We start from the raw sequence: 25,319 nt of genomic DNA on the forward strand, positions 1-25,319 counted from the left end.
TGATGCAAACAGCTGACTCACTGGAAAAGACCCTGATGCTGGAAAAGATTGAAGGCAGGAGGAGAAGGGGACGACATGGATGGTGTCACCGATTCAATGGACATGAACTTGGGCAAATTGGGAGACAGTGAGGGACAGGGAGGCCTGTTGTGCTGCAGTCTGTGGGGTTGCAAACAATTGGACACGATTTAGTGACTGAACAATAAGGGCCAATGCTAAGGTGTAGGGGCTGTAGCATGACTGCTCTGTTTAGTGATATCCCTGGGCTCCAGTGCCCCATGGTCATTTTCTTCACCATTTAAAAAAATTTTTTTGGTGGCCACACCATGTGGCATGGCATGTGGAATCTTAGCTCCCCAATCAGGGATCTAACCTCTGCCCCTTGTACTGAAATTGAAAGTTACTCCATCGTGTCTGACTCTGTGACCCCATGGACTGTAGCCCACCAGGCTCCTCTGTCCGTGGAATTCTCCAGGCAATACTGGAGTGGGTTGCCTTTCCCTTCTCCAGGGGATCTTCCTGACTCAGATTGAACCCGGGTCTCCCGCTTTGCAGATAAGTTCAGCCACCAGGGAAGCAGTGGAAGTGCAGAGTTCTAACCACTGGGATGCCAGGGAATTCCTGGCCTATGGTTATTTTCAATCACAGAGGGCCATGACCTGGATGGAACAGCAGAGCCTAAGGAGGGGGGCAGTTCTATCAATGGTACTGAGCCTGCGGTCATGGCCACAGGGACCATCCTGTGTGTCCAATAGGAAACTGAACAGACAGGTAGTTTGGTCAACTTTCCAAGGGTGCCCATGAGGACAGTGAAAAGGACGGTGGGGGCGGCTGCAGGTGAAGGGGGAGCAGAGAGGGGCCCCGGACACCTAGCTCCTATCAGTCAGGACTTGGCTGGTGGGCCTGCTCTGTCTCACAGGACAAACACCCCTGTGTGTGAGGAGTAGCAGGAGCCTTCTGAGCCCTCAGAGCTCAGCTGGTAAAGAATCCACCTGCAGTGCAGGAGACCCTGGTTCGATTCCTGGGCTGGGAAGATCCTCTGGAGAAGGGATAGGCTACCCACTCCAGTATTCTTGGGCTTCCCGTGTGGCTCAGCTGGTAAAGAATTCGCCTGCAGTGTGGGAGACCTGGGTTCGATCCCTGGGTTGGGAAGAACTGGAGAAGGGAAGGGCTACCCACTCCAGTATTCTGGCCTGGCAAGGGTCCCAAAGAGTTGGACACGACTGAGTGACTTTCACATTTCTGAACCTAGCTGGGCTCTGATGTCCAGGCAGGGGATCTGGCTTCTACCCCAAGCAGGTCAGTTTGCCAGCTTGGGGGCAAAAGTGCCAAGAGGCCAGATTCTGGGTACAGGGCCGCAGTTACTAGTATGTGTTCCACTCAATTACTTAACGACCCTGAGCCCAGCCCCTGTGAAAGAATGACCCCACCCCAGGACTGTTGGGAAAGCCAAGACCCCAGTGATTCTCAGTGCTGTCAGCTCCAGGGAGAGATGGAGGGAGCTGTAGGTCTGAGTGGGGGTGGGTGGGGGCTGACACACGCTTAAGGTTTGGGGAAACTGCAAGGATGGCCAGAAGCAGGCCCACGTGTGGGCAGTGAATTGGGGCAAAAGGCCTGCTTAGACGGACCTCTCAACCATGACAGAAGCCACTTGGTAAATCCTTCTAAGGTACAGACACTGCCCTTGTCTCGATCTCCTGGAACTCACTGTGATGAGTCTGAGAGATGGGCCTTGCCGCTCTCAGTTTAGCCTTCTGACCTCAACCCCACAGCACTAAGCCAGGCTGGATGCCCTGCGTGGTCTGCTCCAGGCAGCAGTCAGGCAAATGCGACAGAAAGGACAGCATGACAGCCAAGATGAGCAGACAGATGTCTATTAAGTTTGTACTATGGTCACCTTAGTATGTAGAACACCAGCCAAGAACCTAACTGCTCAACAGAACATAACATGGAGTGGGCACTGCCCACAGAGTTCCAGACAGAGGTCCTGCCTGCCCTCAAACCCAATACATTTAAGACAAGCTTCTTTGAGCTGTTACCCTCTCTGTCCTGGGGAGGGGGAGGACTGCATGATAGATTATGGGTTGTATGTTACAAGGGGAGGATGTTATGGGGGTGGAGTCTGGAGTCAATCCCAGAAGTCTCCTCAGCTTTTGCTTTCCATGACCCAGGCCTCCTGAAGACTGGGCAGGAAGGAACAGGCCCAGGCAGGGGCCAGGCCAGCGGGGGACCCCGGGAGAACGTGGGCACCACAGCCCAGTGAAATGCATGTGGCTCGGGAACCATTCAGCCAAGGCGGGAGGAGCCAAAGTGGGCACTGCTTCTGGGCTCACGGCTTTGCCTCCCACAAAGGGGGGCTCCAGTCCCTCTCTTCATGCTGTAGACTGTACTTCTCTCAGGTGGGGTGGGAGCACTGGCCCTGGCGAGGGTTAGCAGTACACCTGGAGCAGGGGTGCCCCTGAAGAGTCTGTGTCGGTGCCCTGGAAGGATGAGTCGTGGCTGGCAGGGTATCCTGGTGGGAAAAGAAGACGGAAACAGAGGCTCAGAAATGGGGAGGAGCTCATGCAAAGCCCTCAGGCAGGGAACAACCTGCTGAAAAGAAACAGACGGGGACTTGCGCCTGGGTCAGGCTCATCCTGGCTGGGTGAGCCACTCTCAACCCCAGTCTTGCTCCCTGTAAAGGGGAATGACCCTGCTTCCAGGGGCTTGTGAAAGCCAAGAACATAGCAGTAGAAACCACAGAGGATGCCTTTCCAGCACCAGTGGGTGCCCGCCTCCCCTGCCCTCCACTTTCCTCTCCAGCGACCGGGGTTTTGATTCAGACTCTGGGCACCTGCCCGCCTCCTGGCTCAGGGGCATCCCCTCGAATCTCTCCCAGCAGAATCTTTGAGCCAGCCTGCAGGACAGGGATAGGGTAAGAGGCTGCTCGGCCTCTCCTCCCTTTCTGAGGCTCAGGGGCATCCCCCCGAATCTCTCCCAGCAGAATCTTTGAGCCAGTCTGCAGGACAGGGATAGGGTAAGAGGCTGCTCATGCCTCTCCTCCCTTTCTGATCCCATCCTCACCCACCCCAGGAGGCAGCTGGGAGAGGGGCAGGTTGGGGGCCGCGAGGGCTGTCCCCTCTCCTCTCCGCACTCCTCATCACGTCAGGACCAAACCTGGGGCTCCATAGGGTCTCAGCTTCCTGGCAATGGCATCTGCGGTCGTCTCCTGGGAGATCTGCACTGTGAGTTCTAGGGAGGGAACACAAGGGGCAGTGGTCCTTATCACGTCCTTTCAGTCTCACTCCCCACTTAGCCCTGGGCTGGGTTAGAGAAACATCGTATGTGTGTGGGTGTGTGTAGAGAAACAAAGTTTAAAAAACGACACGGAGGGGGTGTGTGTGTGTGTTTGTGTACAGGCACTGGGTTAGAGAGACACCGTGCGTTGTGTGTAGAGAAATGATGTTTAAGAAGCCACACAGAGTGGGGGTGTGTGTGTGTGTCTGTACAATGGTGGATGGGGGTTTGGTTAAGCCAGCACAGGTCAGAGGTCCAGATTCATATGGGTACCTGGGTCCTGTTAACCAGACTAGCTGGCTAGGCCTGGAAGTCCCTCTGGCAGGTAGTGGCAGGGGACAGGAGCCTGCAGGGGACGTAGAGGCTGGGGAACCAGGTGGAGAGAGAGCTGGGACCAGCTGAGGGGTGGATCCACAGCGGCCAGAGAGCCCAGAGCAACCCTCCCTGGCCAAAGCCTCCACTCTGCCCCTCGGGCCGTGGCACCCCACCTACCATCCTGGCTGAGCCCCGAGCCCACCATGGTCTCGTGGCCGCTGTCTGGGGCGGCCGCGGCTGGGGCAGTCGCCCGGCTTGAGCGCCCCTCTGCCGGCTGCGGGCGGGCGCGGCTCTTGCGGGTACTGATGCGGATGATGCCGCGCACCAGGCGGCCCTCAGCGTCCTGCTCATCCAGGTGGTAGTCCTGGGTGATGCTGCTGATAAGGTCCGAGATCTTACTGGTCTTCTCCAGGAACACAGTGTCTGAGGTGCACTTGGCCAGCTCGTCGATCTGGTGTACGCTGAACAGCTCTGTCAGCTTCTTGAAGATGAGCACGTCGATCTCTCGGCTGGACATGGAGCCACTGCCTATCTCGGGCAGGTCCAGGTCCGACTCGTGGAAGGAGTAGTACTCCTCGGAGCCCCGGGGACTGCTGGCAAAGGTGCTGGGCAGGCTGTGCCGCATGGGCGGGGGGTCAGCCAGCGGCTCCTTGCAGCAGGAGTCCGCGTCGGGGGCGGGGGAGGTCGTGCTGCGGTAGGGGTACACCGGGATGCCTTTGAGCTTGACGTCGGGGTAGCTGAAGCTGCTCCCCATGGCCGACTTGAGCCGCTGGCCATCCCGCCGGCTGGGAGGCGCACGGTCAGGGCTGGGGGGCACGCCGTTGTGTTCCTTGACCCAGTTGGCTTCGGCGGCCCCTTCAGGGGAGTCCCCCGAGGACAAGCAGGGGCTGCAGCCCCGCGCACAGGCCCCGCAGCGCTGGAGGCAGTCCCGGCAGCGGCGGAAGCAGAAGACCGCCCGGCACCAGTCCCACGCCCAGGGTCGCCAGAGCAGGCAGCAGGCAGGCGGCTCGGGAGTCTGCTCGGCGGAGCCAGAGATAAAGGTAAGGCTCTCGGGCCCGTGGTGCCCGGGGTCCTTGGGGTCTGGCCTGCGGGTGCGGCGGCTCGCTGGGGCCCGGGATGGCTCATCGTAGGTCTCCAGGCATAGCTCTGCTGGCCGCTCCCAGGGTCCCAAGCGTGGGGGCCCGGATGATGGGCGGGGGTGTCCAGGGCGGGGCATGGCTCACTGCATGGTCAGCCAGACTGCCTGTTAGGGAGAGGCCGGGAGGGAGACAGGGTCAGAGGCTGGGGCGCGTGCCTGTGCTGAGACCTAAGGAGCTTCCGACTTCTGGCTTCTGAGGTCTGTGATGCGGACGGGCCCAAGTATGCCCATGAACCCTGTCCTCTTGCTTCACCAAAGAGGAAGTTCTCTCTGGGCTCTAACCTATATATCAAAACCTCCCGGGATTTCACACCCATTGGGATGGCTACTGTTAAAAACAGAAAATGACAAGCCCTGGAGAAGATATGGAGAGGGTGGAACCTTTGTGCATTGCTGGTGGGAATGCAGAGTGGTACAGCTGCTCTGGAAAACAGTGTGGTACTTCCTTGGAAAGTTAAATATAAAATTATCATATAATCCAGCTGGGTTACACCCAAAAGCATAGAAAAACAGGCACTCAAGCAGATATTTGTATACCAATGTTCTAGCAGCATTATTCACAATAGGCAGAGATGGAAACAACCCAAGTGTCCATTGATGGATGAATGAATAAAAAAAAAAAAAGCTGTATACACACAATGGAATATTATTCAGCTCTGAAAAGGAATGAAATTCTGATCCATGCTATAACAAGGAACAACTGCTTCAAAATTGAGAAAAGAGTACGACAGGCGTATATTGTCACCCTGCTTATTTAACTTATATGCAGAGTGTGTGTGCTCAATCATTCAGTCGTGTCTGACTCTTTACCATCCCTGTAGCCTGCCAGGCTCCTCTGTCCATGGAATTTTTCCAACAGGAGTACTGGAGTGGGCTGCCATTGCCTCCTCCAGGGTATATTCTCGACCCAGAGATTGAATTGTCTCCTGCATCTCCTGCATTAGTAGGTGGATTCTTTACCATTGCACCAGTAGAGAAGATCATGCAAAATGCTGGGCTGGATGAATAACAAGCTGAAATCAAGATTGCTGGGAGAAATATAAACAAGCTTAGATATGCAGATGATACCACTCTAATGGCAGAAAGTGAAAAAGGACTGAAGAGCCTCTTGTTAAGGTGAAAGAGGAGAATGAAAAAGCTGGCTTAAAACTCAACACTCAAAACACTGAGATCATAGCATCCAGTCCCATCACTTCATGGCAAATAGAAGGGGAAAAAGTGGAAACAGTGACAGATTTCATTTTCTTGGACTCCAAAAGCCCTGTGGACAGTGACTGCAGCCATGAAATTAAAAGTTGCTTGCTCCTTAGAAGGAAAGCTATGACAAACCTAGACAGCATATTAAAAAGCAGAGACATCACTTTGCAGACAAAGGTCTGTACAGTCAAAGTTATGGTTTTTGCAGTAGTCATGTATGGATGTGAGAGTTGGACCATAAAGAAAGCTGAGGGCCAAAGAACTGATGCCTTCGAATTGTGATGCTGGAGAAAACTCTTGAGAGTCCCTTGGACGGCAAGAAGATCAAACCAGTCAGTCCTAAAGAATATCAGTCCTGAATATTCATTGGAAGGACTGATGCTGAAGCTCCAATATTTTGGCCACCTGATGTGAAGAACCAACTCACTGGAAAAGACCCTAATGCTGAGAAAGACTGAAGGCAAAAGGAGAAAGGGGCTGCAGAAAGTTAGATGGTTAGACTGTATCACCAACTCAATGGACATGAATCTGAGCAAACTCTGGGAGATAGTGAAGGACAGGGGAGCCTGGAGTACTGCAGTCCCATAGGGTCACAAAGAGTCAGACATGACTTAGCAACTAAACAACAAATAACGTAGATGAGCCTTGAGATATCATGCTAGGTGAAATAAACGTGACACAAAAGGACAAACATTTTATGGTCCCACTTATATGAAATATCTAGAATAGTAAAAAAGTATATTGGTAGTTGCTGGAGGCAGGGGGAGAGTGGGAAGTTAGTGTATAATGGGCAGAGTTTCAGTGTGGGAAAATGAAAACGTTCTGGAGATGGACAGTAGTGATGGTGACACAACAATGTGAATGTATTTAATGTCACATACAGGCCTGTAACATCAAAACCACTTAAAAATTAAAATGGTATATTTTATGTTAGACATATTTTACCACATAAAAAGAAAAAGCTCCTGGGATGTCACTTTTGGGGTAACGGTCTCCCTGAGTTTCTTCCTACTGTTGGTAAGCCCACCAGCACAGAGCCTGAGGCTGCTCAACAAATGCCTTTCCATCTGACTTGCTACAGAACCTGATCCTCACCACTTTCCCTTTCTTCCCCTCCTCCTTCAGATCAGACTTGGGAATCAACAGGCCCCCTGTCCATGTTTCAGTATGACTCAGACTGGCTCTCCTATCAGCATTTAACATCAAGCACTGTTTTGCTGCCTTTGATTAGACCAGAAAGCAAGCCTCAAAATGCATCTTCTTTCCCGTTTTGACTTGGTTGTTAGCAAGCTCAGATTTCACTGAACCTGGCCCTGTGTTAGGCACAGTAGAACCAAAAATGAATGAACTACAGATGCTATTCCTGTGATCCACACATGTTTTGTAGGGAAAACAGATGCTTAAAAGCCGGAACACATAGGATATACAGAGCATTATGGGAGGAAATAGCTCTGTCTGTGGGAACATTATGTTGTGATGTATTTGGGCAGGTCCCTGATCACATGAAGGACTTCCCTGGTGGCTCAGATGGTAAAGCGTCTGCCTACAATGCTGGAGACCCAGGTTCAATCCCTGAGTCAGGAAGATCTCCTGGAGAAAGAAATGGCAACCTACTCCAGTACTCTTGCCTGGAACATCCTATGGATGGAGGAGCCTGGTAGGCTACAGTCCATGGGATCGCAAAGAGTCGGACACGACTGAGTGACTTCACGTTCTTTCTTTCTCTCTGATCACATGGAAGGGTTTGCTGGGCAGTAACTATCCTTGGCCTAGATTTTCCGAGACATTAATCTTTTATTAGTGTCCTAGAACTGGTGATGTGAAGGGAACCTGGGGCTGAACCTCAGGCTCTCTGTATTCCAGTCCCAATTCTGGCTTTAACAGGTGATGTGCTTTGGGCAGATCAGTGCTACTTCCCTACACACAGCCCCATCATCTCTCACCCAGATGCTATCGAGGCCCCCATTCTGGCCACCTGTGTTCCCTTCTACTTACTCTAGCCAGTGACAGTTGAAAAAGCAGCAACAATGACCACAATCATGAATCTGGAGGAACGAGACAGACACCACTTTAATCAAGTGATCAAAGTTAACGTTATTAATAATGGGACAAACCGACAGGATGTGTCTCCTGGTCCTACATGCGAAAAAGGAAACAGCATCGCTTATGGAGTATTCCTGCCAAAAATGTATAACCTGAACCTAATCATGAGACCTGGAGAATCCCATGGACGGGGAAACCTGCTAGGCTACAGTCCACGGGGTCGCATAGAGTCGGACACTACTGAGCGACGGAACGAACGAAACGAATCATGAAAAGACATCAGACAAGCCCAAATTAAGGGACATGATAAGTAAATGGAATGTGCAATCCTGGGTTGAATCTTGGATCAAGAGGAGAAACTGGATAATTGGTAAAATTTAAAACTAGACTGCATATTATTTAATACCATTATGTCAATGTTAAATTGCCGATGTTAAATTCACTATGAAATAAGACAATGTTCTTATTCTTAGGCAATGTACACTGAAGCATTTAGGGGTAAAGACGCACGGTGTCTGCAACCTAATCTCAAAGGGTTCCTCCCAAAAGGAAAGGTATGTGTAGACAGAGAAAGGGAGGGAATGTTAGCTGTGATGAATGCGGATGAGGAGGATACAGGAGTTCTTTATTCCTGCAACTCTTCAACCCATTCCCCCAGCTCCACTCAGCGCTCCTTCTCCAAGGACTCTCCAGAACCTCAAGTCAGATGGGAGCCCCTCCCCCCACAGCATTCTGCCAGGCTCTGAGTCAGCTGAGTTGGCCTTGAACCCATTGTTTGAAGATAAGCCTGTATGACCCAAGGGGACAGGGACTGTGTCTGACTCCTTTCTGCATCAGTGTCCAGAACAGGGTTGGTACAGTAAGTACTTCAGGAGACTGATACATTCTGTATGACCTCTGGGTAGAACCAGGACCATTAGGTAGAAAGAGAAAGGGCTTGGGCTCCAGGCTGACCGGAGTGGGGGAAACAGCAGTCTGGTGAGAGTAAAGTGAAGTCCCCCTCTAAAGGTTCCCAAACTGAAACTGTAATAGGGGGCTTGAAAGTCCCGCACAGTCCAGAGAGGCAAGTGGTTAAAAACCCTCTGCCTTGGTTTGAGCAATGCTAGGGTGGGTATGGATTTATTCATTCACTCAATTTATGAATATTTATTGAGAGCCTACTGTATGGCAGACACTTCTAAATTCTGTGGATGAAGTGGTAAAACAAAATTTCGTAACCTCAGGAGTTTGATTCTAGTGAAACAGTTAATTATTGATAGCTTACATTGTTCTCAATGCTTAAATGTACTCAACCAATTAATTCTCAGAACCCTATTTGTAGGTATTATTGTTGTCATTATACTGAGGCAAAGAGAGGTTAAATAAATTGTCAAAGCCACACATCTGTTTGAACACAAGTGCCCCGCTTCGACTCATATGCCACCCCATCTATTATTTGAGAGGAAGGGGGCAGTCAAAGTGGTCAGCTGCCAACTCCATGGATGAACCTGTGCCCAAGGAGTGCTTGCATAGGGAGAGCCTTGAGTCTTGGGCTTAGCCCTTGGATCAGGAGAATAGGCATATCTACCCTGTTTGAACTACACTGAGCTCTGGGGTACCCAGGATTTGTAAGAACAAGAGGTTATTATTCATGGTTTCAGTTATTGTCTTCTCCTCTACCTCCAAGGTTTGAGGAGTTGTCAAAGCTAGTGGAGGTGATGGAATTCCAGCTGAGCTATTTCAAATCCTAAAAGATGATGCTGTGAAAGTGCTGCACTCAGTATGCCAGCAAATTTGGAAAACTCGGCAGTGGCCACAGGACTGGAAAAGGTCAATTTTCATTCCAATCCCAAAGAAGGGCAATGCCAAAGAATGCTCAAACTACCACACAATCGCACTCATTTCACATGCTAGCAAGGTAAAGCTCAAAATCCTTAGGCTAGGCTTCAACAATATATGAACCGAGAACTTCCAGATGTACAAACTGCGCTTGGAAAAGGCAGAGGAACAAGAGATCAAATTGCCAACATCCACTGGATCATAGAAAAAGCAAGGGAATTCCAGAAAAACATCTACTTCTCCTTCATTGACTGTGCTAAAGCTTGTGACTGTGTGGATCACAACAAACTGGAAAATTCTTAAAGAGATGTGAATACCAGACCACCTTACCTGCCTCCTGAGAAATCTGTATGCAGGTCAAGAAGCAACAGTTAGAACTGGACATGAAACAACAGACTGGTTCCAAATTGGGAAAGGAAATCGTCAAGGCTGTATATTGTCACCCTGCTTATTGAACTTAGATGCAGAATACATCATACGGAATGCTAGGCTGGATAAAGCTCAAACTGGAATCAAGACTGCCAAGAGAAATGTCAATAATCTCAGATATGTAGATGATACCACTCTTATGGAAGAAAGCAGAGGGACTAAAGAGCCTCTTGATGAAGGTGAAAGAGGAGAGTAAAAATTTTGGCTTAAAAGTCAATATTCTGCAGACCCAGGAATTCCCTGGCAGTCAAGTAGTTAAGACTTCACTTTCCAATAGAGGAGGTGTGGGTCCAATCCCTGGTCAGGGAGCTAAGATCCCTCATGCCTCAAAAAACCAAATCATAAAACATAAACAATATTGTAACAAATTCAATAAAGACCAAAAGAAAAAAAAAACACCCTCGACATTCACAAAACTAAGATCATGGCATTTGGTCCTATCGCTTCATGGCAAATAGATGGGGGAAAAAATGGAAACAGTGACAGACTCTATTTTCTTGGCCTCCAAAATCACTGTGGACAGTGACTGCAGCCATGAAATTAAAAGACACTTGCTCCTTGGAAGGAAAGCTATGACAAACCTAGACTGAATTAAAAAGCAGAGACATCACTTTGCCAACAAAGGTCCGTATAGTCAAAGCTATGGTTTTTCCACTAGTCATGTATGGATGTGAGAGTTGGACCATAAAGAAGGCTGATCGCTGAAGAATTGATGCTTTTGAGTTATGGTGTTGGAGAAGACTCTTGAGAATCCCTTGGACAGCAAGATGAAACCAATCAATCCTAAAAGAAATCAACCTTGAATATTCACTGGAAGGACTGATGCTGAAACTGAGGCTCCAATACTTCGGCCATCTGATTTGAAGAGCTGACTCAGTGGAAAACACTGTGATGCTGGTAAAGATTGAGGGCAGGAAAAGAGGACGACAGAGGATGAGATGGTTGGATGGCATCACCGACTCAATGGACATGAGTTTGAGCAAACTCCGAGAGATCGTGAAGGACAGGAAAGCCTGGCGTGATGCAGTCCTTGGGGTTGCAAAGAGGTGGCCATGACTGAGCAACTGAACACCACCACCACCATGCATTAAATTCATTCAACAAATATTTACTGAGCACCTACCATGTGCCCAACACTGTGCTAAATGGGCCAGAAACAGGCTCCAGCTCAAGAGGATTTTTGGTTTATTTAAGCGCTCATAATTGTCCTGTAAGAATTATATCTCAACTTTACAGATCAGGACTCTGAAGCTCAGAGAGGTGAAGTGACTTGCCCAGAGACACCTAGGTGGGAGGGAATGGAGCTGGATCTGTCAGACTCTAGAGCCCCTGTACTTTGTTCGACCCCGCACATCTAGAAGGGAGGGTGGGATGCGGGAAAGGGGGGCAAGACCTGGGGTAAGGACAGTGCCTGGCTTCAGTTTCCCGCTTCTTTCTAGACCCTGAACCCTCCTGAAGTCAATCTCAGGCCATTTCATCCTGCCTATATCTCCCCCTTGCTGCTTTTGCCCCCACCTCCAAAATCCTAGGAACACCAGTCTCTTGCTTCAGCAGGGGCTCCTGCTGTGCCTGGGGTAATGCTCCTGGCCTCAGTTTTCTCATCTTTTACAAGGGGAGAGAGGAATACCTTCAGAGGCCACCTTCAGGTTTAAATGAGATATTGCGTTCAGGGGCCTTAGAGCTTGTTCCTGGCACCTGGGAGTGGCTGGGTCTCTGGGCACCCCAAGGCACTGCAGGGATCCTCCTCAGGGTCAGAAGCCCCCAGACCCTGGCACGCCCTCCCCAAACTTCTAATTGGGGCTCTCCCACTCCCCCTTAGTCCCTGAGAACACACACACATCGAGGTCTCTCTCCGTTCTATCCCCTTCCCCCGAAGGTGACCAGGAGAGGCCCGGCCGCACCAGCCTTGTGTTCCATCCGCTGTGCCCAGCTGCGTCTGGCACACCCGACCGGCCGAGAGGGGCTCCCCAGCCCTGCTCACCAAAACAGCCGTCGACTCGCGTGCCCGGGCATCCGTGCACCCTTGATCCGGCCCCAAATTCTCAGCCCCCCGACTCTCGCCCCCTCGGGCACCTAGTCCTGGGGGCAAGGGAGAACCAGATCCTGGCTCTGCCACTCAGGCTAGAACAGCCCCTACACCGGCGGTGCCCTCGGGGCAAGCACCACCCTCTCCAACTGCAGGGGCCCCCCGCCCGCGGGAGGATCCAGCCTGTAGACACGGCCCCTCGGGGTGTGCATCGGCACCTCGGGGTGTGCATGGCCCCCTCTCCCCGCCCGCCCCCGCCTCCTCAGCAAGCACGGCTCCCACCTCAAGCCAGCGCCACCCTAAGGGCGAACCCGGCCCCCTCACCCCCAGTCTGCCCGCCCAGCCTAGGCGCCCGCTCAGGCCGCTCCCTGGCCGGGCCCGGCCCGCGCACCCCGGAAGTGGGAGGGTGGCCCCGGAGGAACCGGTCCCGGGACCCTCGCCCGCCCGGCCGTAGCCTCGGGAGGGGGTCTTCCCACACTGGTGCCGCCCTGATTCGCGCCCCCCCGGGCCCGCGCGGGGCTTACCTGTCCCGCCAGGTGAGCCGCCTCCAGCTCGGCCCCTCCCCCTGCCCCCCCTCGCCGCTCACCTGGGGCGCAGGTGAGCGTCTCGCGGGAGCGCTGCACGGGCCGCCGCTGGGGACACACTTCCTGCCTCCGCGAAGCGCCTCCGCCGCGCACCTGGGCCGAGGCCCCGCCCCGGGCGCTGGGCGGGCAAGCCGGCCTGGCTCTGGCGCTCGACCTGCGGACTCGGAGCGCAGCGCTCGGCCTAGTCCGGTTAAATGAGGCCTGGAGGGCACGGTGGACAGACGCTGGGCTCAGTCTTCTTTTCTGTTAAATGGGCGAATGGTCCTAGCAGTCTCTAGCGCCTGCCAGGCCTTAAAGGCTCAGCCCAAAGGGCATGTCTCCAGAGACGCCTTCCTTTTGGCCTGCGTGCTACCTAGCTTCAGTCGTGTCCAACTCTGCAACCCAGTATACTGTAGCCCCGCCAGGCTCATCTGAAAATGGGATTCTTCAGGCAAGAATACTGGAGTGGATTGCCATGCCCTTTTCCAGGGGATCTTCCCAACCCAGGAATCGAACCCACATCTTTTATGTCTCCTGCATTGGCTCGCGTGTTCTTTACCACTCTGGCCACCTGGGAAGCCTCCTCTTTTACAACTATGCCTGTCTGGTTTTCTGTTATATAGAGCAGTTCTCTGCAGTCCTTATCAAAATATTCAGCACACTATTCTCTCCTGTCTCCTCCTTTAGCCTCTGACTAGGGTATAGTCCTGTTCCCCAATGTCCTGGGTGCCCAGAGCAGGACTGGGTACATAGTAGATGCTCAGCAGATATTCGGGGCTTCTCTTGTGGCTCAACAGGTAAAGAATCCGCCCTCAATGCGGGAGACCTGGGTTCGATCCCTGGGTTGGGAAGATCCCCTGAAGAAGGGAAAGGCTACCTACTCCAGTATTCTGGCCTGGAGAATTCCATGGACAGTCCACGGGGTTGCAAAGAGTCAGACACGACTGAGTGACTTACCCTTTCAGCACATATTCTCTGCTGAGTGAACCGCTGGGCTCTGATGTCTCCCTTTGTCCTGAGGGGGCCTGGTTCGCCTGTTCTGATCAGTTCACTTTCTGTTCCAGGAAATCTGCAGAGGAAGACAAGGGCCTCTGCTCTGGGGCCTAGGAGCAGGGTAGAAGAGGACACTTAGCTGTGCAGTCATGAAATACATCCCAGATGAGCAGAAATGGCCAAAATGGGCCATGGTCACTGCATCCCACGGGGTCTCTGTAAGAGGCAATGTCATTGGGTGGCAGATGGCAGGGGTTCGATTATTCTAGGTTCCTACTCCTCTTAATACCAACTTCATAGCAACAATAGCAGCAGTGAACAAGTGACTTTTAGGGAGCATCTCCAGGACCCATGCTTAACCCTTTACTTGCATAGTATTATTTAATCCTTCTACCTGAGAATAACACCTCAGGTGTTATCATTTTCATGTTACAGATGAAGAAACTGAAGCTTAGGAAGGGGAAACTATTTGCTCAGGCATTTGGCCCAAATGGTGTAACTTTGGGCAAGACTTCCTTCTCAAAACCTCATCTGTGGAAATAATATTACCTCTCTCCCACTGGGAGAATTTCAAAAGGGTACAGATGCAAAGTGAGATAAAGGATATGGGAAGAGATCACTGAGGTAGGATGGGTAAGTGGAATTCAGTACCACTGAGCCCCTTCCTCTCCAGGTATCCCAAAGATACGCAGCCTCCTCACCCCAGATGGAGATACTGCCAACGAGGAGAGAAACCTTTGTCTGCCCTCTTTGGTTTGCCAAGTCCTCCCCTTCCCCAGCCAGGGTGGGACACTCCTTGGAGTGTCGCATGGCGACTGGTGGGCTTTCCTTCCCTGTCTCACCGCTCAGGGCACCATGGTCTCAGTCTATGGGTGCCCTGTCACGTGCACAGAGTAGGTGCTCAAGCTCCACCACAGACCCTCCTTGACAGTCCTTCTTGGTACATCTTGCCCACATTCTCACCTGGGGCAAGTGGCCGTCGTAACTTCATTTGGACCTCAGAAAGTGAGTCACATCGTGTGCGGTGGAACATCTGGGTACCGTAAGACCCAGTAAGCGTATTTCTGGGATACAGCCACACAAGAATTTCACATATGTACCAGGAGACATGTACAAGAATGGTGGCAGAAACATTGTTCACAGTAACCTCAAACTGAAAACATCCAAATGCCGTTGACACGAGATAAAGAAATGTGAAATAATTATATAGCAGTAGAAAATGAATGAAAAATAGCTGTATGGCTAGATCACAGTGATAGAATACTGAGTGAAAAAAACTGCAAGTCAGAGAAGAGTGCACGTGGAATGGTATCCTTTTCATAAAGTTCAAATACAACTGGAAATACTATATTTAGGTATAATATTGGGTTGAACCATATATATAGCTATTTTTGACCGGTTTTTAAAAATTAATTGATTAATTAATTTTTGGCTGTGCTGGAGCTTTATTACTGCCCAGGCTTTCTCTAGTTGCAGAGAGCAGGGGCTGTTCTCTAGTTGTGGTGCTCAGGCTTCTCATTGTGGTGGCTTCTATTGTTGCAGAGCACAGGCTCTAGAACTCTGTTGTGGTTCATGGGCTTAGTTGCTCCCTGGCATGTGGGATCTTCCTGGACCAAGGACTGAACTCATGTCCCCTGCATTGTAAGGTGACTTCTTAACCACCGGACTGCCAGGGAAGCCCTTTTTGACCAAAAAAAAAAAAAAATATATATATATATATATATATATAAAATTCATAAGGTTAAACCCATGGACAGAGGAGCCTGGGGCTCCTTGGGGTGACAGAGTTGAACGCGACTGAGTAACTTTCACTTTCAGCCTAATTTATGTGTGGAAAAAAATATTTTTTTAAAAAGGCAAGATAATAAAGAACACAAAATTCAGACTAATGATTATCTGGGGGTGTGGTAGTGGAGGGATCAGAAATGACAGGGACCCTGGAGAAGGAAATGGCAATCCACTCTAGTATTCTTGCTTGGGAAATCCCATGGACAGAGGAGCCTGGTGGGCCACAGTCCATGGGGTCGCGATAGAGTTGGACACGATCTAGCGACTAAACAACACCAATACTGTATATTGCTAATATTTCTATGCACGGTGAAATAAATATTTACTTGATTAAATAAAGTCTTGGGGAAAAAAAAGAAATGATGGGAAAATCTGTAAGTAGCCTTCACTTTTAGTGGTGTTCTGATTCTTGGGTTCTTCTTCATCATAAGTGAATGAGTACATGAAAAAATAGCAATTTATGCTGTAACTAAATGATTAAGGGCACTGTTGTCAAATTTTCTGTCTTTTTAAAAAAAATTTTTGACCACACCCCAAGTAGCACATGGGACCTTAATTCTTCAACCAGGGATCAAACCCATGCCTCCTGAATTGGAAGGCAGTCTTAACCACTGGACTGCCAGGGAAGTCCCTTGCCAAGTTTTCAAGGTACCAAAAAATCTAAGAGTCTAGAATCTAGTTCAGTTTTCCCCCATTCGTTTATTCATTCAAAACTTAAGGTATAATTTACATACAGTGAAATTTACCCTTTTTAGTGTACAGCTCTGTGAATTTTGAAAAATACATATATCTGCATAACCATCAGCACAATCAAAATTTAGATCAGTTTCATCACCACATCCCCCAAAATTTCCCTAAACTTTTCTGCAAGCTGTTCCTCCCCCCATCTCAGCCCTTAGCAACCACCGATCTTTTTTCTGGTTCCAAATAGGAAAAGGAGTACGTCAAGGTTGTATATTGTCACCCTGCTTATTTAACTTATATGCAGAGTACATCATGAGGAACGCTGGGCTGGAAGAAGCACAAGCTGTAATCAAGATTGCTGGGAGAAATATCATTAACCTCAGATATGCAGATGACACCACCCTTATGGCAGAAAGTGAAGAGGAACTCAAAAGCCTCTTGATGAAAGTGAAAGAGGAGAGTGAAAAGGTTGGCTTGAAGCTCAACATTCAGAAAACAAAGATCATGGCATCTGGTCCAATCACTTCATGGTAAATAGATGGGGAAACAGTGGAAACAGTGTCAGACTTTATTTTGGGGGGCTCCAAAATCACTGCAGATGCTGATTGCAGCCAGGAAAATAAAAGATGCTTACTCCTTGGAAGGAAAGTTATGACCAACCTAGATAGCATATTAAAAAGCAGAGACATTACTTTGCCAACCAAGGTCCGTCTAGTCAAGGCTATGGTTTTTCCCATGGTCATGTATGGATGTGAGAGTTGGACTGTGAAGAAAGCTGAGCGCCGAAGAATTGATGCTTTTGAACTGTGGTGTTGGAGAGGACTCTTGAGAGTCCCTTGTACTGCAAGGAGATCCAACCAGTCCATTCTAAAGGAGATCAATGCTGGGTGTTCATTGGAAGGACTGATGCTAAAGCTGAAACTGCAATACTTTGGCCACCTCATGCGTCGAGTTGACTCACTGGAAAAGACTCTGATGCTAGGAAGGATTGGGGGCGGGAGGAGACAGGGACAACAGAGAATGAGATGGCTGGATGGCATCACTGACTTGATGGACATGAGTTTGAGTGAACTCTGGGAGTTGGTGATGATCAGGGAGGCCTGGCGTGCTGTGATTCATGGGGTTGCAAAGAGTCGGACACGACTGAGCGACTGAACTGAACTGATCTTTTTTCTGTCTCCATAGTTTTGCTTTTTCCAGAACATGTTTAGTAAATGTACATTGCAAAATTCTAATTCTGTAGTACCTAAAACACGGTAGATTAATAAATAAGAACATGATGATTGAAGCAGCTCAGAACTACTTTCTTTGAGTAGAAAGGGAAAATGTGGGGAGGGAAGGAAGGAAAATATAATCTCTGAACCTCTGGCCACATTCTCTGATGTGTGAGGGGACCTTTCTCTGGAGCCCCTGTCTCTCGCCAGCTGTGTGGCCCTGGAGAAGCCACTTCCCTTCTTCTCATCTGTAAAATAGAGGTGATAATATTTCCTCCTCTAGTGTGTTTTCTGGAATACTTTGCAAAAGGCACAGTTAGCTGGTATTCTAATCATGTGTGTGTATGTGCTCAGTTGTGTCCGACTCTTTGCAATCCTGTGGACTAAAGCCTGTCAGGCTCCTCTGTCCATGGAATTTTCCATTCCAGGAAAATTCTTACCTGGAATTTTCCAGGCAAGCAGGAATACTAGAGTGAGTTGCCATTTCCTCTTCCAGGGGATCTTCCTGACCCAGGGATCAAACTCGTGTCTCTTGCATCTCCTGCACTGGCTGGCAGATTCTTTACCACTGCGCCGCCTGGGAAGCATGGCCACAATGCAACATCTCTCCTCCTCTGCCCTTTTCCCTCCCACACTCAAACACACTCGGCCCTGTTCCCAAGGGCCCATTCCCCTGCCACAGTGCATACTGAAAAGCTCTGTCAAAAACTGATGACATTATAGGTATTAATATATACCCCACAAAATTGAAACCAGGGACTCAAATAGGTACTTATATACCAGTATTCATTGCAGCACTATTCACAAGAGCAGGAATGTGGAAAACTCAAGTGTCTATCAACAGGTGAATGGATAAACAAAATACGGTATATATGCACAACGGAGTGCTATTTAGCCGTGAAAAGAATGAAATTTTTGTGATACATGGGACAACATAGATGAATCTTGAAGACATCATGCTAAGTAAAACAAGCCAGACACAGAAGAACAAATATTATGATTCCACTTATATTCAGAACAAATAAATTCATAGAGACAGGGATTAGAGGTTTCCAGGGGCTGGAGAGAGGGAGGAGTTGGGAGTTACTGCTTAATGGGTACAGAGTTTCCATTTGGAATGACGAAAAATTTTGGAAATAGATAATGGTGATGGTTGCACAACAGTGTGAATGTAAATAATGCTGCTGAACTGTAACTTAAAAATAGATAAAATGGCAATTTTTCTGTGTATATATATATATATATATATATACCACAATTTTAAAATCATATATATTATATATAATATATATATAAACCACAATTTAAAAACCTTCAAGCTGATGACATTCTTTGGAAACAAAACAAATCACCGTACAGATCCAGCATTCAGCATAACAAAGGAGATAGAAGTCTGTTGGAATGAAATTTCCAGGTAATAACCCACTTCTGCTGTGCAGTTTACAAAGCAAACACTTAAATTTGATCCTTACAGAAGTCCTGGACATAACTGTGGTCATATTCATTTTGCAGATGGGGGAACCGACGCACATCAAGGTCCCAAGGCCATATTGTCACTAAGTAGTAGAGCTGGGTAGGAGTCCAGTCCTTTTGGCTCAAATGGCAACCCACTCCAGTACTCTTGCCTGAAAAATTCCACGGACAGAGGAGCCCCCTGGGCTAGAGTCCATGGACTCGCAGAGCCAGACACGACCGAGCGACTTCACTTTTTTCTTTTCTTTCACAGTTTCTTAGTGTGCCATTCTCTGGACCTTAAAGCTGTGCTTCTTTCTGTGCCTTTCTATCCACCCGAGCTCATTTTTCCCTCTTGGCCACAACAGGGGACCGTTGTTCTGATCTTCCGCTTCCGCACTATTGCTCTGTTCTGACTGGTGTTTCTTTCTCGGGTCGCTTCCTCGGCCGCCACTGTGTTCCTGGGATGGAGACAGAATGAGGGGAGAGGGAGGTGTCGAGGATGGCTGGGGTCTGGCTTGTGCCGCTGCGATGGATGGAGCTGACTAGGGAGGGCAGGTTTGGGGTAGGAAAGTGTAAACTTGGTATTCTCTCTCTCTTTAGTCGCTAAGTCATGTCCGACCCTTGCGACCCCTTGGACGGTAGCCTGCCAGGCTCCTCTGTCCACGGGATTCTCCAGGCAAGAATACTGGATCTGTTGAATTTAAGGATTTGTGAGACAACCAAGAAATATCACGATTGTGTATATGGATGACCTTCAGAATGATATTTAGAAGCTCTAAGACCTGCAGCTCTGGGGGTGGGGAGAAGCAGTGGGTCAGAGCGCGGGCAATGGACTGTGGGTCCGTGGTATCTGCGGCTTGCCTCTGGTGTGCTTCTCCCATGCAGGGCACTAGAGGGCAGCACTCAACAGCAGAAATTGCCAGAACTTCAGAGTCACAGAATCCATTCATTAATCAACTGGAGTCCTAAATGCACCCCTGTTGAGCAGCAGCAAGAACTTATTTCTCTGAACCTCAGCCTTTCTCATCCTGAAATGGGATTAACGTGAGGTAGGATAGAGCAGTGGTTCAGAGTTTGAACTCTGGAGCTAGAGAGCCTGAATTTATGCCCCAACTCTGCCACTTACTAGCTGTGTGACTTTGGCCAAGTTACGGAACTTCTTTGTGTTTCAGACGGGCCTTGTTCATAGAGTTAAATTAGTAATAGTTTCATATGGTGATCACTACAGGGGCCGACACATGGTAGTTCCGTTCCGTTCCGTTCAGTCGCTCAGTCGTGTCCGACTCTTTGCGACCCGTGGACTGTAGCCTACCAGGCTTCTCCGTCCATGGGATTCTCCAGGCAAGAATACTGGAGTGGGTTACCGTTTCCTTCTCCAACATGGTAGTTAGATGGCGGCTATTTTATTTTAACCTCTTCTTGCCCCTTCTCTACCTCCCCTGCCAGTTATGGGGCCAGGACTCTCAGAGGCCAGACCACTGCCTCTGAGGATAAGCAGAACAAATTGCTATGACTACTATGATCACCTACTATGTCTTAGGTGTATTATGAGCCTTATTCCCATATAATCCTCACAGTAACTCAGTGAATAGATCCCACATCCTGATTTTGTAGCTAAGAAAACAGTTCAGAGATTCAAGCCTCTTGCCCAAAGTCACACAACTAGTAAGGGGTAAAGCCCAGAACTGAGCCTTAGTTCTTCCTGTTCAGAACTTAAGCTCTTTGCAGTGGCTCCTCTTGGTACCACTGAAACCCGGCTCCAGAGGATGCCCGAGGCTGCAGCAGAATGGGAGATCCTCCTGCTGTAATCAACTCTAATCCTACTCACCATACTTCTCTTTCCCAGATGTAATTTCCTGGAATTCTGAATGTAATAAATGGGATGGAACCACCTGAAAGGGAACCCTGTGGGCACAGAATGGTGGAGGCTGAGCAGAACTGGAACATGGGAGTTGAGGCTATCTTGGATCCAACCAGTCCATCCTAAAGGAAATCAGTCCTGAATATTCACTGGAAGGACTGACGCTGAAGCTGAAACTCCAATACTTTGGCTACCTGATGCGAAGAACTGACTCACTTGAAAAGACCCTGATGCTGAGAAAGATTGAAGGCAGAAGGAGAAGGGGACAACAGAGAATGAGATGGTTGGATGGCATCACCGACTCAATGAACATGGGTTGGAGTAAACTCAGGGAGCTGGCGATGGACAGGGAGGCCTGGTGGGCTGCGGTCCATGGGGTCGCAAAGAGCTGGACACGACTGAGCTACCGAACTGAACTGGTTCTTCTGATTGGTCAGGTCTATCTTTATTGGTCAGACAATAGGCCAATGATCATTCAGAGCTGCCTCTCCCCTTTCCTTCATTGGCTAAAGGATGGTGTTTCCTGGAGGCTGGAGAGAACCAGGGGAGTCCCAGAGTTACCCTGGAGAATGGCAGACAGATAAGCTGGGATCCAGGCTGGGCTAATAATGAAGTAGAGGTGTACTAGGAGCTCCGGAATTCTAAGGAGCTGGGCTGTAAGGATTCTGGAACTGTAGGTTGGGCTGTTGAAAGAGAGACCCCAGGTCCACCTGACAGAGGGGGAATTACTGGGGCTCCCTGACTTTAGCTTGTATGACACCCAGTTTAGGCCTGGAGGGAGCTGCAGGCTGAGAAACCATCCTGTACCAGTTGAGGCAGGTTCTGAATTTGGTTCCAAGCTCTAGTAGTGATATTTTCTGCAGAGTCCTCATGCTGAAGGAAACTTGATCCAACTCCTTCAGTTTACTGATGAGGAAAGCCCCCCAGGGAGAATGGCTTTAGCTGAGGTCACAAAGTGAAGAAGCAGTGGGCCCTGGAGAAGGTGGTGTCAGGATAGGCTTGGTTCGAATTCTGCCTTTACGGTGAGCTGGACAAGTGACTCAGCCTTTCTGGGCTTTAGATTCCACATCAGAAAATTCTATTCATTCAGCTTTCTCCTGCCTAAAGTCCACCTTAGCCCACATACTTTCCCTTACTTGCTCATACACGCGCACACACACACACACACACTCACACACTCTCACAGCAGCTTGGACACATGGCTGATGCTAAGTCTCCTGGTCACCTGCAGAGGACAATAGGCAGCTCTGACCCCTGAACAAACACTCCCACTTTCTGCCCCCAACGCACTGCGCCCAGCCAGCCTCATACTCCATGTTATGCCTTCCCGAAAGGCTGTCTGAGCATCCTCTGATGGCCTTGACCTCCTCTGCTGCTTTCCCTGTCCCTAGACTGGAGCTCCCAGAGAGAAAAGTCTGGTCCAATTCATCTCTCAGAGTCCCCAGCACTCAGCCCAGGGCAGGGTCCAAAGGCTTTGGCTGGGAGTATTTGTGGAAGGAGTCAGTGAAGGAAGCCCCTCCAAGCCCTCTCCTTTTCAGGAGCCCATGACCTTCACCTTCCCAAACCACTGATGTGGCAGAAAGAGCCCTGGAGTGGGGACTCACACAAACCTAGGGTGAAAACTCAGCCCAGACTCTCCCTAATTGTGTGTACTTGGGAAATGACCTCACTTCTCCAAGCCTCAGTCCTCTCTTCTATAAATAGCCTTTTAGGGGAAGGGACATATAAGCTGAGAACTGGAAGACCTAGATGGAAAGACCTAGAGGAAGAGTCTTCTGGGCAGAGTAAAGAACTGATGCGAAGGCCCCAAGATGGAGATAAGCCTGGCATATCCAAGAAACAGAAAGGAAAGCAGCGTGGCTGGAGTGCATTGAGCAAGGGGTGACTGGAGGTGGGGTGGAGATCTGCAGGCCCTGGGCTGCACAGGGCTTCAAGGAGTCTGTGGTTTATTTTATTAATTATTTATGGCTGCGCCGGGTCTTTGTTGCTGTGTGTGGACTTTCTCTAGTTGCGGCAAGCGGTAGCTACTCTTTAGTTGTGGTGCATGGGCTTCTCATTGTGGTGGCTTCTCTTGTTGAAGAGCATGGGCTTTATGGTGTGTGAACTCAGTAGCTGTGGCACATGGGCTTAGTTGCCCCCCTGCCCTGCATGTGGGATCTTCCTGGACCAAGAATAGAACCCGGGTCCCCTGCAGGTGGACTTCTAACCACTAGACCACCAGAGAATTCCTGGGTCTTTCTTTTGATCGAAGTGATGTAGGAGGTAACTGGAAGGTCTCAAGCAGGTGGGTGACTTGATCTGATTAATATCCTCAAAGTTTCATTCTGGTCCCTGTATGATGACCGCAGGAGAGTAAGAGTAGAGGCAGGGAATCCAGTGAGGAGGCTTTGGGAGTAATCCAGGTGAAGGGGACAGTGGCCTGGACTAGAGTGGTGCCTGGGAATGAGAGGAGAAGTGCTCAGATACACGATATATTCTAGACCCCACAGGACTGGATATGCAAGACGTGGGCAGAGAGGACTTGGGGTCAGCCCCTGATTTCAGTTATTGTTTGCTGAGAAATGATCATTGTTTAGTTGCTAAGTTGTGTCTGACTCTTGCGACCCCGTGGACTGTAGCCCACCAGGCTCCTCTGTCTGTGGGATTTCCCAGACAATAATACTGGAGTAGGTTGTCATTTCCTTCTCTAGGGGATCTTCTTGACCCAGGGATCAAACCTGAGTCTCCTGCATTGGCAGATTCTTTACCTCTGAGCCACCTGGGAAGCCCTTGCTGAGAAATAAACCACCCCAAAGCTTAGTGGCTTAAAATGATATATTATTTCTAGAAAATCTGTGGTTCAGCTGGGGTCAGTTGGCCAGTTCTGCTGGTTTTGCCTGGTGTCACTCATGGGGCTGCATTCAACTGGGAGCAGCGGGGACTGGTTTATCTAGACGGTGTCCCCTCTCCCTGGGCCTCTCTTCACCTGGCCTCTCATCTCGTTCAGAAGTCTAGATGCAGAGCCTTGTGAGTACACGCCTCAGGATGGCCCATAGTATGGATCCACTGGCAAAGAACATCTTTAAAGAAGTTTTAGTAGGTGAACATGTGGCCATTTTCTGGAGCATATTTTTTGTTTAAAATGATGAACACAAGTCAAAATTTCAAGCAAAAAATGAGCAAGAAATCCCCCTTCATCTTGGAAGTTTGTTATAAATCCATTGAATACTGTGGAATATATGGAATCAGAAAGCAAGATCAAAAAAGTGGCTAAACAGAGAAAATTAGGAATTTGACTATCAATCAAGGTTTGCCCTATTTCATAGTATTAGGCAAGATTAAAATTCCAAAGCTGACGTGGATGGATTTTAGAATATTTAAGGTTGAATGTCAATTCTGATTAAGTCAGAGGTTTTGTTCTTTGGACTAATTGAAGAAGTTGGTGGAAATTTTGTTTACTGTGTCATAAATGGAGTTTTGTTTACTACTCAATATAAAGCAGTTCTCCTTAAGGAAAAAAATTCTCCCCTATAATTCTGAATATATAAACCTTTCAAAATACATAAAATAGTAAAACATCTATTCTTAATATTCTTTGCATTTTTTTCTTTTCCATTATAATTTACTCCAAAATATTGAATATAGTACCCTGTGCTATATATATGGTAGGACTTTGTTTATCTAATTTTTTCCTCTCTAGGGGAATCTCTCTGGTAATCATGGGTTTGTTTTTTATGTCTGTGAGTCTGTTTCTGTTTCATTAATAAGTTCATTAATGTTTATTATAACTGACACATTTAAAATCCTATCATCTAAAAATATATTAACTAGAAATATTACTTTTATTCATTTTCACTTTACCTGAAACAGTATTCAAACTCTACATCAATGTCTCCAGTACTACTAGAGCCACTTTGGAATAAAATTCTTTCATAAAATTAGAGGGGAAAAAAAAAGACTGAAAAAAAAGAAGTCTAGCTGACCTTCACAGCAAAGCAGCGGACTTCCGGGAGGACAGGGCCCCCTGTGCAGGTGCTTATTGAACCTTTGCTTGCTTCACACTTCTTGACATCCCATTGGAGAGAGCAAGTCATATAGCCAAGGCCAGAGTCAGCATGGAAGAGGACGCACAAGGGCATGGATGTCTGGAGGCCTGCTTCATTGGAGGCTGCCAGCGTAACAGTTTAGCACAAAACCCTGGGTCTCTGGTCTAAGGATATGGCTGAAATTCAAGGGTAGAAGGCAGAGAGCAGGGTTTGCCGGAAGTAGTGGGGTGGTGGTACAGTGTCCTGCCCCAGGATTTTCCAAGTGAGCCACTGAGGAGGGTGGTGGGCTTGGGAGAACCAGCAGCAGTGAACACTCAAAGTCCCTGGCACGTATGGTGAGGGAGGGTAGGAGGCAGTAATCAAGGCAGTGGTCCTGGAAAGTCTCCAGGCCGTTCCCTCATCTGACAGCATCACTGAGGCCCTGGTCCTGGTCTGACTGCTGCAGAACACAGAGAGGAGTAAGACTGGGTATGTGACCTTGGAGAACCCAAAGT

General features: G+C 49.0%; 1 protein-coding gene and 1 pseudogene across 2 annotated transcripts; one reads left to right on the top strand and one right to left on the bottom strand.

The window, feature by feature from the left end:
- Window positions 1–1,858: 1,858 nt before the first annotated feature.
- Window positions 1,859–12,892, bottom strand: KDF1 (keratinocyte differentiation factor 1). 2 transcript variants are annotated; one of them, XR_008682150.2, is made up of 4 exons: window positions 12,767–12,892; window positions 3,769–4,834; window positions 3,068–3,231; window positions 1,859–2,512 (listed from the first exon to the last, which is right to left on the bottom strand). XR_008682150.2 is itself a non-coding variant. In XM_055397977.2 (4 exons), exons 2-4 carry the CDS (start codon window positions 4,805–4,807, stop codon window positions 2,430–2,432), a joined length of 1,197 nt encoding a protein of 398 aa, XP_055253952.1. In that variant the 5' UTR covers window positions 4,808–4,834; window positions 12,767–12,892; the 3' UTR covers window positions 1,859–2,429. The 2 variants fall into 2 exon arrangements, 1 of the variants encoding a protein (XP_055253952.1); XM_055397977.2 differs by having other exon boundaries at window positions 3,157–3,231.
- Window positions 12,893–23,794: 10,902 nt separating this feature from the next.
- LOC148778477 (protein CEBPZOS pseudogene) lies at window positions 23,795–24,067 on the top strand (annotated as a pseudogene).
- The last annotated feature ends 1,252 nt before the right edge of the window (window positions 24,068–25,319 follow it).

This window comes from Moschus berezovskii, chromosome 2 (genome assembly GCF_049115385.1).
Source record: "Moschus berezovskii isolate FMDL1 chromosome 2, NW_MosBer_1.0, whole genome shotgun sequence".
In the NCBI taxonomy this organism is placed as follows: domain Eukaryota; kingdom Metazoa; phylum Chordata; class Mammalia; order Artiodactyla; family Moschidae; genus Moschus; species Moschus berezovskii.

Bases quoted from the DNA above. Each gene is read 5' to 3' on its own strand.
- KDF1 (XM_055397977.2), bottom strand. From the start codon at position 4,807: ATGCCCCGCCCTGGACACCCCCGCCCATCATCCGGGCCCCCACGCTTG. The intron at 3,232-3,768 runs GTAGGTGGGGTG...TTCCCTCCCTAG, and splicing joins CTCGGGGCTCAGCCAGGATG to AACTCACAGTGCAGATCTCC. The intron at 2,513-3,156 runs GTTTGGTCCTGA...TTTTCCCACCAG, and splicing joins GAGACCCTATGGAGCCCCAG to GATACCCTGCCAGCCACGAC.